This window comes from Moschus berezovskii, chromosome 7 (assembly GCF_049115385.1).
Source record: "Moschus berezovskii isolate FMDL1 chromosome 7, NW_MosBer_1.0, whole genome shotgun sequence".
Classification (NCBI taxonomy): Eukaryota; Metazoa; Chordata; class Mammalia; order Artiodactyla; family Moschidae; genus Moschus; species Moschus berezovskii.
In genome coordinates, this window is record NC_142466.1 from 98,833,563 (window position 1) to 98,849,263 (window position 15,701).

General features: G+C 39.8%; 1 protein-coding gene and 1 non-coding gene across 2 annotated transcripts in view; one reads left to right on the plus strand and one right to left on the minus strand.

Moving 5' to 3' along the window:
• The window catches only part of GRIN3A (glutamate ionotropic receptor NMDA type subunit 3A), a 215,867-nt gene that overhangs the window by 134,208 nt on the left and 65,958 nt on the right, over positions 1-15,701 (minus strand). Inside the window, exon 2 of the mRNA XM_088838214.1 lies at positions 7,741-8,345. Within this exon, the coding sequence (XP_088694340.1) occupies positions 7,741-8,345 (605 nt within the window). The remainder of the gene's footprint in view (positions 1-7,740; positions 8,346-15,701) is intronic.
• TRNAC-ACA (transfer RNA cysteine (anticodon ACA)) lies at positions 4,279-4,350 on the plus strand. Its single transcript has one exon. It is a non-coding gene; the product is annotated as a tRNA-Cys (tRNA).

Consider the following 15,701-nt stretch of genomic DNA (forward strand, 5'->3'; position numbering starts at 1 on the left):
GGAGAAATCCTCCCTTTCCCACTGCTCTGCTTCATAATACTGCAGGCTGTCCAGCTGAAAGAGACTTCAGTGTTCATCTAACAGTCTATCACACTGAGTCATCTTTGGATCTTGGCCACAACACATTTGAAAGTGCTCAGTGATGTTTGTGGAGCAAATCCAATTAAACACATGTCTTCTGCTCAAGTCAGACACGTGTCTCTTCAAGAGCACGTCTTCACTTTGCCAGAAGAATGGGGCTCAATCAGCCAGGAAATATTTATATTTGTAGTTTATAGATTATTCAGAACATTGCAATTCTAATACATTTCCCTCCTGAACAATGGAGAGTATCAAAAATAGAAATAAATTTTATGAGAAACCTATCTGATGATAAGGAATTTAATAGGAATTGGAAATTACTAAATTTCAATCTTTAAAGCAGAGGGCCCCACATACTATAATCATTGATTACATTCTTATTTAAAACAGCTTACAAAACTCATCTTTTAAAATAGATTTCCATCAGCTAATGAAAACAGCAATTTAATAACATACTAAATCTACATACACATAAGTGCATACATAAACCACTGGGGTCTGTTTTTCCAATAAGTGAAACCTTAGAGGAGAAGTAGAGCGCTTGTCCTTCTTGACTTTTTTCCCAAGAGGAGAGAAATGCTAATCTATGCTTGAGTCATGTTTTAATATACCTCTTGGGCTATGTGTGTGTGATGTGATGGTATCACTATGTCAAAAAAATTAGACACAGAGATATAGCGCTCTGTTTTCCTGCTTTCATGTGGCACAACTGGCAAGCTGGAACTTTTTTTCTTTCTGTGTTTTTCTCCTATGTGGTAGTTAGATCTGTTTCATACTCTTAGGTTGCTTTCCTTTCCCTTCATTTTTTGATATAAACCTTAACTCTTATACATAATTATGGCCTATGCTCAACCCTTAGATAGCTCCTCATTGCTTTGTGTAATATCCCATCTTAATTCCTTCCAGTTCTCTACATCTGGCTCCAGCACTAGTCCATGTACTAATATCCCTTCCCTTAGCATAGCCCTGTGACACTACGTAGTATTTATCAGTTGAGAATTCATCTGAAAGGTCACAGGGACTTGAGTTTGCAGTTGCCCTGGTAAAGATCTGGAATTCAGAGTACATCTGCAATACGAGTGTGCTCAGTTGCTTTTGTGTCCAACTCTTTGTGACCCCATGGACTATAGCCTGCCAGGCTCCTCTGTCCATGGAATTTACCAGGCAAGAATAGTGGAGTGGGTTGCCATTTCCTACTCCTGAGATCTTTCTGACCCAGGAATTGAACCTGTTTCTCCTGCATTTTCTACAACGGCAGGCGGATTCTTTACCACTGAGATACCTGGGAAGCCCTGCAACACTGCCCTCTTTTTTTTTTTTTTTTGACATATTTCCAAATTTTATAGTAGATGCATACAAAGTAAAAAGTCAACAAAGAATATGATCACAATTTCCACTCAGGCAAATAAAAACTTGGAAGCTCTCCTAATTTGGGAAATTTCCAATTTAAAACCTGTGGGAAGCTAGATTAAGCAAATTCAAGCTGTATTCTTCAAAACAGGGTCTTGAGGAAATACACATCTTTCACTGTACCTTATATTTGAGCCCTCATGATTTAGAGAAAATTTTAGACTCAGCTCTTGCCATGACTTAAGTGACACAGAGGGAGGGGCAAATTCAATGACTTTAGCCAAGTTATTTCAGTGACAGGAATTCCTACTGGAAACACAGACCTTAACTGTTGGTCCTCAGGATTCACCAAAGCACATGTTTTCTAGAAGTCCTGACTTCCTGTTAGTCTTGCAGAGGAATTCAACTTGGGAGTAACAGCTGGACACAGCAGGTCACCCCACAGCAATGGATTCTCCTTGGGGACCCAAGAAACCAGTGCTAACATCATCCAGCCCCTGGCTTCCAGGCTCAATGCAACTGCATTTCTTTTGAGTACATGTTCAAATACAGAGGCTAACTAGTTTGAGTCTGTAGAGGTCCTCAGGACAACATTTATACATGGGAAACCACACATCCTGATTTATATAGCTTTTGTCTGAAAGAATATGAATTATAAGGTAATGGGATCAAAATTAAGGAAAGTTAATATTAATTATGAAAAAGCCTGGAACTTAGATCTAGACGGTTTAAATCTTCCCCTATAAAGTATTAACAGAATAACCTTAGGCATACCACTTAACTTTTCAATGTAGGAATTCCTTATAGTTAAGGAAGTAAAAAATTCCAGAGATTAAATAGCTTTGCTAGGGTCATAATGCCAGTAAACTATTATAAAGGTGAATAGGAATACCCTAAATTAGAATTATATCATGCCACCTCAAGGTTTTCTGAAACCCTTCTAGTATCCTGTAATGAGATGGGGACCATCATCAATTTACACCTTGGGACTTTTGAATGGTATTTTGTTTTAGTCTTCTTTTCTGAAGCTTCCTAGTGCCTTGTAATATCTAACACATAATACAATCTGATTAATACATGCAGAATCAATAAATAAATCAACATTTACAATTAGTAAAAGGCCAGTGAATCTTGTATTGCTTGACCATATAAGAATAAAGATGAGCATAGCCTGGGAGGGGAAAGAGTCTTGTTAGCACACAGAACCATTTTTCAAGGACAACTGAGGAGGGCATAAAAATGCCAGATAATATCAGAAGATAATCACTAGTAGAATGAGTGTGGTCTCAGTGAGGAATGATAATCAAATAGCTGGCTTCCTTGGTGGCTCTGTGGTAAAGAACCACCTAGTGGCTTTGTGGTAAAGAACTGTGCAGTTGTGAAGTCATGTCCAACTCTTTGCAACCGCATAGACTGCAGCATGCCAGCCTTCCCTGTCCTTCACTATCTCCTGGAGTTTGCTCAAACTCATATCCATTCAGTCAGTGATGCCAATCAGGAGATGTGGGTTCAATCCCTGGGTCAGGAAGATCCCCTGGAGAAGGAAATGGCAATCCACTCCAGTATTCTTGCCTGGAAAATTCCATGGATGGAGGAGCCTGGCAGGCTATAGTCCATGGAGTTGCAAAAGAGCTGGACATGACTTAGTGACTAAAAAACAGTAACAACAACCAAACAGCTAGGTCAAAGAAAATGGATAAAAAACATGGATAAGTAGAGGAGCATATTGTCTCTTGGTAAACAAACAAAAGAAGGGGGTCGTAAGCTTCCTGGAAGCAGGGCCCCTATTTTCTATTCTTTGTGTCTCCAGCATTAGCCAAGGTCCTAGCCTAATATTAGTAAGCTTCAACATATGCTTGAGGATGAACAAATGAATTAATCACTTGATACAGAACTGAACTGCAGAAGCTATTCAAAGAAGAAAGATAAGATTCCATAGCCCGCTGAGAAGTTAGAATAGCTATCAGGACGATTAATTAACTAAAGAGTCGGGGACTTCTTATGCCAAGGGGAACAAGGTATCAATCCATGTCTAGGCTCTTGGAATTATTAAAGGAAGGCTAACTCCCTTTGACCAGGTTATGAGTGACTCAAGGGGTTCTTTCTCTGGGAAGATAGATTCATTACCACCCAGGGCCTTCAGATAAGCATGGGCAAATCCTAATTCTAGGAACAGCAGGCAAGTCCTTCAACTCCTCTTCATTTTCATGAGACTGGTGTTTAGAACGAGATAAGGGAGTAAATGTGGGCAAAGCTAAAACCAATTTTGAGAAATAAAAGCAATTTTCATATCTTTATGGTTTTAAAAAAATTACTTGTAAGGCTTTATGCTATAATACTTTATTTGCTTAATTTGTTACAAGATGATGATTTTATAAATATGTCATGGCTAATGTTCTGGCTTTCAAGTGACATCCAGTATGCATATAAAATGCAAACTCCTTAGCATAAAAGTCCTGTGTGGCATGCTATCAATATAACAACTTCTCCAGAATTATGTCAGATTCTTTTCATAGGCAATGGCTGTGCCAAGTGTACCAAATTTCTTCAGATCCTGATGAATTTGCAATGCCATTTCTGTGCCTGTGAGTATGCTGCAAACCAGAATACTTCTTTTATCAAGATCCAATTCCAGTATTTCTTCCTCATCATCAACTCTCTGAGAAGAGTTCATTATTTCCTCCCTGTGTATCTGAGTATGTTTCTTTTTTTAAGAATCACAGATCCCTTTGTTTTATACATTTACTTACTTTACAACCTCATGCACTAGGCTGTACAATCCAAAATGGCATGATGCAGCCCTTTATTTTGTCTGCTTCACCCTAGCTCAACAAATAATCACTGATTTCCCTGGTGGCTCAGATGGTAAAGCGTCTGCCTACAATGCAGGAGACCCGGGTTCAATTCCTGGGTTGGGAAGATCTCCTGGAGAAGGAAATGGCAACCCACTCCATTATTCTTGCCTGGATAATCTCATGGACAGAGGAACCTGGTAGGCTACAGTCCATGGGGTCGCAAAGAGTCGGACACGACTGAGTGACTTCACTTTCACACATGTATTACATATGTATTGATGAAGTTATTGCCAAACAATATATCAGATATCATTGCTTCAAAGTGATTTACATTTAATAAAAACAACTTGCAAATAAATTGCTAAAGATCACAGTATGAACTTGGTCCCCAAGTGGTTTTTGTCTACATTTAGTGACGATGGATGTTTGCTCTGGCATGTGGGGACCTGGGAAGGATCAAATCCCTTTTACCCGTAATTATGTCTATGTAAATTCATGGGGTCGCAAAGAGTCAGACACGACTGAGCGACTGAACTGAACTGAACTGAGTCTGCCATGAGAAATGATTTTTTCCTAGTCTAAAGGCCTATGCTGAAAAAGTCATGTTTTTGGTGATTTCATTAACATTTTAAAATGTTAACAATTCTGTCAGCCTAAACTGAAAATGACTGTGTGAGAAATGAAAGCTTGCATAACTCTGGCACTTGCTATTCATGGCTCATTATGCTCCTGACTTTCATTATGCAGTGAGGAAGTAGGGTCAGCCTCCCAAAATTTAGGAACAATTAAGAAAATTACTGTATGCAGATGTGACTTATGGACTGAGAATAACGAACTTTCTAAAAGACTATATTCAACAAAATAAATAAGGATGATGAAAAATCCACAGATGTTTTATAGCTTAAGGCAGCTTTTCAGTTATTCATTATAAAGACTCCTTCCAGGGCTTTGCCCACTTCCCTTGATCCTTTCCTGAGCACTTGGAAACTTTTTCTTTGACTTTATTCCTCATGGAGTTTAAGAGGTCCTAAGGATATTTCCCGAAGTTCTTTGAGTTCATTCTCAAACACATCCATGGAGATGAAAATATTGTTGCTGACCCATATACCCTGTGAATTGCTACCAGGCTCCCTAACCTCACAGTCGTCTTTTACAATTTTCAAAGTCTGTGGAATAAACATGTGGAAATAGCCACAAGGTGAGAAGTTATTCACTAACCTAACATGCTATAAAAAAAAAAAAAAAAAGGAAAAGAAAAAAACCAGATAGTATCCAGGTAATTTTAAAAACTCTGTTTTTAATTTAGACAAAATTTTATTTATCTATTAACCACTCATTATTCTTCTAGAGCAACAGATCATGTAGGGTGTAAATATAAAATCTCCATTTCTTCTTCTATGTTAGTTTCAGTAAATGTCTATTAGGTAGCTTCTATACGCTAGGCATTAAACTAGATTGAATAATAGTGGCTCCATTTAGTATAATTTATATCTTAGTTCAGAAATCAGACACATAGACAAATAATGCTGATGGAATGGGCTAAGTACCATCACATAATTTCATGTACAAAGTGCCATTGTATAAACTAAAATTTGAGGAGCCAGAAAGATCAATTTTATCTTGATAAAATGAACCCCTGATATGTATACAACTGAAGTTAACAAGTATTTCTTTCTGTAGCTTCTAAACATTTTTAGGCTCCAAACAGAATTACTTTTCTTGTGCTTTCCATTTTATATGAGACAGAAAGACATTAAATAACTTAATATAGTTTTCACAAGTGGATTTTCTGTCTACTGTTTAAGATTGTCCTTCCAAAATAATGATTATTTGAAATTATAGCTAAAGACTTTGCTTGTGTTTTTGTTATGAAGGAGGATGTTTCTTATCTGAGATAAAATCTTGAGTCTCAATTACATGCTAGTTCCAAAACAGTAGATTAAATCTGGATAGTGGCTATAAAATAAAACAAGCAGACTTTAATCTTGAGGCAATTCAAATACATTATAGGAAAAGTGGAAAGTTCAGATGATGATAGAACATTTAGTTTTATCATTAATAGATTCCTAATAAGTGAATTTTAAATTATTTTATTAACAACCTTCTTTAGGGTGAAAGTGTTAGTCACTCAGTCGTGTCTGACTCTTTGTGACCCCGTGGACTGTAGCCCACCAGGCTCCTTTGTCCATGGGATTCTCCAGACCAGAATACTGGATTGGGTTGCCATTTCCTTCTCCCAACCCAGGGATTGAACCCGAGTCTCCCGCGTTGCAGGCAGACTCTTTGCTGACTGAGCCACCAGGGAAGCTAGGCTGTGCTTAAACTATGCCACACATATGACCTTTAGCATGTTGCTTTGCACATAGTAGATGCTTAATATGTAATTAAATGAAAAATGCTTGGGACCTCCTGACCTTTCCTCAAATGTTCCTGTCCTTTAAAAGGCAAGACACTGTGAGATTGCCTCGTGCTCTTCAACACAGTCAGATGATCCTGTTCCAAGAAGACTTCCTGAAAATGGGATCAGACTATAGCTAAGCCTTCACTTTTGAAACAGCAATAATTCTCTGATTTGACCTCTCTGACCATAGGTGGCCTTTTTCTGAAAAAATTCTAGGCCCTTGTAAAATACCCTTTAAGGACTTCTTTTACTGGGGATCATGAAAACCATTTATAGGGTGGATTATTCTTTAACTTAAATGGGCTTTTTCATTCTAGCTTCTGAACCAGATTGAAGAACTGGAAAGAAAGGTGGCTAATTTTAAAAAGTGTATATATATACACACACGTATGTAACATATATACACATATATATAACATAAAATTATTTCTGCACATTCTTTACTCTTGTAGAACTTAGTTCTGTCTATCTATCTATATTTTTACTTATCATTAACTGTCTATCCACTACAGCTCCTCCATGGCTAGTAGGATCAATCTATTATTATATCCTTTTTACATCAGTGGGCATAGGACATAGAAAACTAAGGCTCAGAGAAGTTAAACCACTCGACCAAGTCATGCAAATAGTAGGTCACAGAGCTAAAATTCAAGCTCAGAGAGTCTGGCTCCAGGGTCTATGTCTTTAACCACTTCTCAATTCTCCCTAATGCATTATAACCTGGGAGTAGAGAGAAAAGTCTATCTCCTCCTTGACTAAATTTTTTTTCTTTGAAAAGATTTAGAGAGATTTGTCCATCTGTTGATACAGGAAAGAGTGAGCAGGGATGGAAACGTTTGTTGTGCGTTTACTACGAGCTGAGCACAGTGTTAGGAACTTCTTGTATATAATTTCGTGGTCTCTTTATCATATTAAGCTACATTCAATATTATCTTAGTTTATTAATTAGAAAACAGAGACTCAGAGTTTTTTTTTAAAACTTGCCAAAAACACACAGCTAGTATGGGACTAAGCCACGGATTTAAAAACAGGATTGAGTGTTCCCCATTACAGGAATATTTTACTTCCTATCAGTCCTATGAATGGGGATATAACCCAGGCCTTGCATCCTACCTTGATAAATATTGTCCTGACGTGAGATTTGCAGTTTCCACATCCATGCAGTTCATTGTGCTGGGAATGAGAGCAAGTTCTGGCTGGATCATGGTGGCTGTGGCTACAGCTCTTGCAACCAGTTCCATGGCATCTTGTACATAGTACTCAAAGACAGACTGTGTTGTTTTTCCATGGGCAATCAGCCCTAAGGGCAGACCTTCTGTCCTCAGTTTCTCAACATTCTGGGAATCCCCCAGTACCCAACGAAGTTCAGGGAGCGTTACCCCAAACTGGGTGGTAATTTCGAAAATCCGCCGGATACTTTCCATGTCGCAGCCAAACATCACCATTGTGGGTGTACTGTTCTTAATACTCTCCAGCTGGACCTGCAGGAAGCTCAAGAGGTCCTCAGTGGAGGAGAGGTTGATGGTGATGTTGATGATAGAGCCCAGGTGGAACTTGGAATTATTCTGGGTAAGGAGGAGGAATTCGGTGACGTTCCAGTCTTCCTGGCACAGCAACAAGCTAAAATTGTACCAGTTGTTCATGGTCAGGATTGAGACAGTGACATCAGCATCAGAACTTAATGAATTTTCTAAACTCAGTTGGAGGTGAAGGGGATTCTGTATTTAAAGATATGAAAAAGAAGAATTAGAACGTATTGGCCAAAGATTATAACATAGGGTACTTTTACTTTCTTGTGAGGCTTAATCTTTTATTTTTCCCTGTGATATTAAGTGCCTCTGGGATAAAATTCATATAATTTGGAAAGCTGTGTTTCCTGTCTAATGGAAGTGATTTCTTGCAACTGATTTCCTTATAATTTATGCTTAAAGTACTAGAGGCCGATGGTTCTTGGTGTAAATGTCAGGGGTAACATGACTATACAGTTAGTCTTAAATTTTTATCAGGCTTGCCTGCTTTCTTACAGACAGTCCCCTTTAGGCACCCCATTTCTATTTATCCCTGTTCGTAATTCATTTGTTAAATTTTTCTGTCAGGTGAAATAATTGAAAGAAATTACTTTTGCTTTCCTTTAAAACTACTAGCAGAAAAATCTTAAAACAGTGCAGATACTTGAATAAGGATGGTGTGGAAAAAGGATGCAGTATAGTTTCCCAAACTTCTAGCTGCTGAGGAAGGCAATTGTTCTAATATATGTGGTACCATGGCCTGAATGTTTATGTTTGCCCCCAATATTTATGTTTACATCCTAATCCCCAATGTGATGGTATTAGGAGGTGGGACCTTTGGGATGTAATGAAGGCAGAACCCCTCACAAATGAGATTATGAGATTCATGCCCAAGAGGTTCAAGAGAATTCCCTTACTCCTGTCATGTGAAAACACAGTGAGAAGCTGGCAGCCTGCAACCTGGAAGAGGATGCCAGCAGCCCTGATCTTGAACTTCCACCCTCCAGGACTGTGAGAAATAAAATTCTATTGTTTACAAGCTACCCAGTCTGTGGTATAGCAGTCTAAATACACTGATGTGTGTGTGCTTAGCTGCTCAGCTGTATCTGACTCTTTGTAACCCCAATGACTGTAGCCTGCCAGGCTCCTCCGTCCATGGGATTCTCCAGGCAAGAGTACTGGAGTGGGTTGCCATTTCCTCCTCCAGTGGGTCTTCCTGACCCAGGGATCAAACTGACACCTCCTGTGTTTTCTGCATTGCAGGCAGATTCTTTACCACTAAGCCACTGGGGAAGCACCCCAAATACACTAAGACATATGGGATAATTAACAAGATGCTCAATCAAAATTAAATACATAGTCTAACATTGAAGATTAGATTGCATTTCTGTGTCTACTGAGACTGGATTCTTGGTGTGAAAGGTGAAATATGTGCCATTTAAACACACGTATATAACTTCCATCACAATTTCATCTACTTATAGAACTCACCAACTCAATGAAAGGAGAGAATCTTATTTGAAAAATCACAAATTACTAATCATATAGGTGATGTGGAAATAGTCCTCTAACAAGTAAATCTGTTCTCCTCGGGAGCAGGCATTTGACATAAATATCACTGTATTTATATGATAAATAATATAACATCTGTAACACTGACATCCTGAGAATGGTTAACACAATCCTTTATACAAGGTAGGTATACAATAGATATGGGTCAAATTGAACTAAATACATTCACATTTTCGAGTTATCACACTGTTGAACTATTTTTGAGAACTTGCCAAACATTCAGGTTAATAATATACGTAGAAAAATGAGGACTTTCACAGTGAAGTTTCATACCCTAGTGCAAAATGAAAGTGTAGCTTTTCATTACCCACCAAAAAGAGTGTAAAAAAAAATAGTTTGAGCTGAACTTTGAATAATTTGAAGGGTTAAAAGGATTCTGATACATGTAGAGGTAGGAGTGAAGATTTCAAAGGAATTTTGGGGAGAAAAACTATGACCAAGGGCAGGAAATGAGAGTAATCATAATGGTAAGTAGGAGGGGGGTCTTAAAATTCACTTTGAGAATTTGACGTTTGTCCTTCCAAATTAAGCTTGTGAGCAGGTCATGATAAAAGCAGAGTTTTTGGAGGATTGTACAGTTAGAACCGGTCATGGAACAACAGACTGGTTCCAAATAGGAAAAGGAGTGCGTCAAGGTTGTATATTGTCACCTTGCTTATTTAACTTATATGCAGAGTACATCATGAGGAACGCTGGGCTGGAAGAAGCACAAGCTGGAATCAAGATTGCTGGGAGAAATATCAATAACCTCAGATATGCAGATGACACTACCCTTATGGCAGAAAGTGAAGAGGAACTCAAAAGCCTCTTGATGAAAGTCAAAGAGGAGAGTGAAAAGGTTGGCTTGAAGCTCAACATTCAGAAAACAAAGATCATGGCATCTGGTCCCATCACTTCATGGGAAATAGATGGAAAAACAGTGGAAACAGTGTCAGACTTTGTTTTTTTGGGCTCCAAAATCACTGCAGATGCTGATTGCAGCCATGAAATTAAAAGACGCTTGCTCCTTGGAAGGAAAGTTATGACCAACCTTGATAGTATATTAAAAAGCAGAGACATTACTTTGCCGACCAAGGTCCGTCTAGTCAAGGCAATGGTTTTTCCTGTGGTCATGTATGGATGTGAGAGTTGGACTGTGAAGAAAGCTGATCGCCGAAGAATCGATGCTTTTGAACTGTGGTGTTGGAGAAGACTCTTGAGAGTCCCTTATACTGCAAGGAGATCCAACCAGTCCATTCTAAAGGAGATCAATCCTGGATGTTCATTGGAGGGACTGATGCTAAAGCTGAAACTCCAATACTTTGGCCACCTCATGAGACGAGTTGACTCACTGGAAAAGACTCTGATGCTGGGAAAGGTTGGGGGCAGGAGGAGAAGGGGACGACGGAGAATGAGATGGCTGGATGGCATCACCGACTCTGTGGACATGAGTTTGAGTGTACTCCGGGAGTTGGTGATGGACAGGGAGGCCTGGCGTGCTGTGATTCATGGGGTCGCGGAGAGTCGGACACGACTGAGCGACTGAACTGAACTGAACTGAACTAACTGTCTATGGACTGCATTTGAAAAGAAGAGGGAAAATAAGACTTCCAGGATTTCATTTAGGTGCTAACGGTTTTAACTGGAAACCAGTGTTGGTAATGATAGCGAGAATGATAAAAAAGGTTTCTTTTCAAATTAAAATTTAGGGACTTCCCTGGTGGTGCAGTGGCTAAGACTCCCACTTCCAATGTAAGTGGACCAGGTTCAATCCCTGGGCAAGGAACTAGATCCCACATGCTGCATCTAAGATTTTGCAGGCTGTGACTAAAGATCCTGCATGCCAAAACTAAGACCCAGCACAGCCAAGTAAATAGAAAAAAAAAAAAAAAAGTTAAAATTTATTGACAAGATCAGATATAAGAGACAGATAGAGAAAGGTGTCAGAAAACCAGGAGACAGTATCCAGTAGGTAGTTCCTGTTTCCCGGCTTGGGATGCTGTAGAGCAGTATAAGATAAAGGAACAGAAGCTTCACCTCCTCACTCCTACTATTGATGAATATAAACTACTCCAGAGAGTTCTCTCTGTCCTTCTCTTTCTTCTTTTCCTTCTTTCTTTTTATTTCCTCCTCTGCCTTAACCTTATTCCAGAATCAACAAATAATGGAAGGCAAGCTTTACATTTAGCTGGCAGGAACAAATTATGCCCAACTGTTTTCTTGGCCTCAGTTCCCTATTCTGTTGCCAGATTTCTTTCTAAAACATAAATATGACCATACCATTCTTCTGCACCTCTGAATCACCCATAAGACAAATATTAAAATCAACAGTATGGCTTAGGAGGCCATTCTTTGTCTTTAACTTCACCTACAACACTCCAAGCATGCACCCCAAGACAAGTCATAGTGGACAATTTATTTTTATTGGATCAGAGTGAGCATTTTCACATCTAAACAAATTTTATGTGCTGAATTCTCCACCTGGGAATGTATTTGCCTGTATTCATATTCATCTTTCAGAACTCAGTTCTTCCATCAGATTTCCAGAAACTAGTTTCTATTCCATTTACTACTGTTTCTGCTACTGATCTTTTTTTTTTTTTTTCTCACAATATTTTTGCCCTTTTATTTCCTGCAATGATGAACTGAATTTTTGTTTATTTGATTGCTCCTCTGACTACTGCCCAAGCAAAATTAATCATCTTGTGTGTGTGTGTGTGTGAGGTTGTCATTTTGTTCATCTCTCTATTACAGTTCTCTTCACACATATGTTAGCTATTTGGTTAAGTGTGAGACCCCCAGGTTCAATTCCTGGATCAGGAAGATCCGCTGGAGAAGGGACAGGCTACCCACTCTAGTATTCTTGGGCTTCCCCTGTGGCTCAGCTGGTAAAGAAGCCGCCTGCAATGTGGGAGACCTGGCTTCAATACCTGGGTTGGGAAGATGCCCTGAAGAAGGGAAAGGCTACCCACTCCAATATTCTGGCCTGGAGAATTCCATGGCCTATACAGTCCATGGGGTCGCAAAGAGTCCGACACGACTGAGTGAATCTCACTTTCACTTTCACGTTACCTCTCACACTAGAATGGAAGCTTCTTTAGGATGAGGACCATATCTCAACCATCTCTTCTAGCACAGTTCTTAGTTAACCAGTGATACTATTTATCAATTGGAATTTTCTTTTGTTCATCTCAAGTACTGAGCTATGATCATAGTCTTGTCACTGGAAGACTGAGAAGAAGACCATTTCCAGCAGAGCTTCAAAACCCAATGTTTTGCCCCCAGTTGGAACAAAGGCCCATCCATGCACTTCCTACCAAAGGATTCATTAAATTAGTATATGAGGATCAGGTTCTAATGGAGGCAGAATTGAAAATGTTCTCCTCCTGCTAAGTAGGAAAGTAACATTAGCTAATCACATTGAGCATTCAGTGTGCCAGGGAAACATATGCATTTGGCATGAGAGAGTGACAGAGGAATAAAATGAAGACACTCCCCCCCCCCATGGATAATGATTAATCCATGTAATCATAGTTATCCCTAATAAGAATTCTATTAAGAAAGTACAGATGTGGAAGTTAATCCTTACACAAACTTAAGGAACAGTTCAGTTCAGTTCAGTTCAGTTCAGTCGCTCAGTCGTGTCCGACTCTCCGCGACCCCATGAATCACAGCATGCCAGGCCTCCCTGTCCATCACCAACTCCCGGAGTTCACTCAAACTCATGTCCACAGAGTCGGTGATGCCATCCAGCCATCTCATTCTCCGTCGTCCCCTTCTCCTCCCGCCCCCAACCTTTCCCAGCATCAGAGTCTTTTCCAGTGAGTCAACTCGTCTCATGAGGTGGCCAAAGTATTGCAGTTTCAGCTTTAGCATCAGTCCCTCCAATGAACATCCAGGATTGATCTCCTCTAGAATGGACTGGTTGGATCTCCTTGCAGTATAAGGGACTCTCAAGAGTCTTCTCCAACACCACAGTTCAAAAGCATCCATTCTTCGGTGGTCAGCCTTCTTCACAGTCCAACTCTCACATCCATACATGACCACGGGAAAAACCATTGCCCTGACTAGACGGACCTTGGTTGGCAAAGTAATGTCTCTGCTTTTTAATATACTATCAAGGTTGGTCATAATTTTCCTTCCAAGGAGCAAGCGTCTTTTAATTTCATGGCTGCAATCAGCATCTGCAGTGATTTTGGAGCCCAAAAAAACAAAGTCTGACACTGTTTCCACTGTTTTTCCATCTATTTCCCATGAAGTGATGGGACCAGATGCCATGATCTTTGTTTTCTGAATGTTGAGCTTCAAGCCAACCTTTTCACTCTCCTCTTTCACTTTCATCAAGAGGCTTTTGAGTTCCTCTTCACTTTCTGCCATAAGGGTAGTGTCATCTGCATATCTGAGGTTATTGATATTTCTCCCAGCAATCTTGATTCCAGCTTGTGCTTCTTCCAGCCCAGCGTTCCTCATGATGTACTCTGCATATAAGTTAAATAAGCAAGGTGACAATATACAACCTTGACGTACACCTTTTCCTATTTGGAACCAGTCTGTTGTTCCATGTCCAGTTCTAACTGTTGCTTCCTGAGCTGCATACAGGTTTCTCAAGAGGCAGGTCAGGTGGTCTGGGATTCCCATCTCTTTCAGAATGTTCCACAGTTTATTGTGATCCACACAGTCAAAGGCTTTGGCATAGTCAATAAAGCAGAAATAGATGTTTTTCTGAAACTCTCTTGCTTTCTCCATAATCCAGCGGATGTTGGCAATTTGATCTCTGGTGCCTCTGCCTTTTCTAAAACCTGCTTGAACATCTGGGAGTTCACGGTTTACATACTGCTGAAGCCTGGCTTGGAGAATTTTGAGCATGACTTTACTAGCGTGTGAGATGAGTGCAATTGTGCGGCAGTTTGAGCATTCTTTGGCATTGCCTTTCTTTGGGATTGGAATGAAGACTGACCTCTTCCAGTCCTGTGGCCACTGCTGAGTTTTCCAAATCTGCTGGCATATTGAGTGCAGCACTTTCACAGCATCATCTTTCAAGACTTGAAATAGCTCAACTGGAATTCCATCACCTCCACTAGCTTTGTTCGTAGTGATGCTTTCTAAGGCCCACTTGACTTCACATTCCAAGATGTCTGGCTCTAGGTCAGTGATCACGTTATCGTGACTATCTTGGTCGTGAAGATCTTTTTTGTACAGTTCTTCTGTGTATTCCTGCCACCTCTTCTTAATATCTTCTGCTTCTGTTAGGTCCATATCATTTCTGTCCTTTATCGAGCCCATCTTTGCATGAAATGTTCCCTTGGAATCTCTAATTTTCTTGAAGAGGTCTCTTGTTTTTCCTATTCTGTTGTTTTCCTCTATTTCTTTGCATTGATCACTGAGGAAGGCTTTCTTATCTCTCCTTGCTATTCTTTGGAACTCTGCATTCAGATGCTTATATCTTTCCTTTTCTCCTTTGCTTTTCGCCTCTCTTCTTTTCACAGCTATTTGTAAGGCCTCCTCAGACAGCCATTTTGCTTTTTTTCATTTCTTTTCCATGGGGATGGTCTTGGTCCCTGTCTCCTGTACAATGTCACGAACCTCCGTCCAGAGTTCATCAGGCACTCTATCAATCAGATCTAGTCCCTTAAATCTATTTCTCACTTCCACTGTATAATCATAAGGGATTTGACTGAGGTCATATCTGAATGGTCTAGTGGTTTTCCCTACTTTCTTCAATTTAAGTCTGAACTTCGCAATAAGGAGTTCATGATCTGAGCCACAGTCAGCTCCTGGTCTTGTTTTCGCTAACTGTATACAGCTTCTCCATCTTTGGTTGCAAAGAATATAATCAATCTGATTTCGGTGTTGACCATCTGGTGATGTCCATGTGTAGAGTCTTCTCTTGTGCTGTTGGAAGAGGGTGTTTGCTATGACCAGTGCATTCTCTTGACAAAACTCTATTAGCCTTTGCCCTGCTTCATTCCGTGCTCCAAGGCCAAATTTGCCAGTTACTCCAGGTGTTTCTTGACT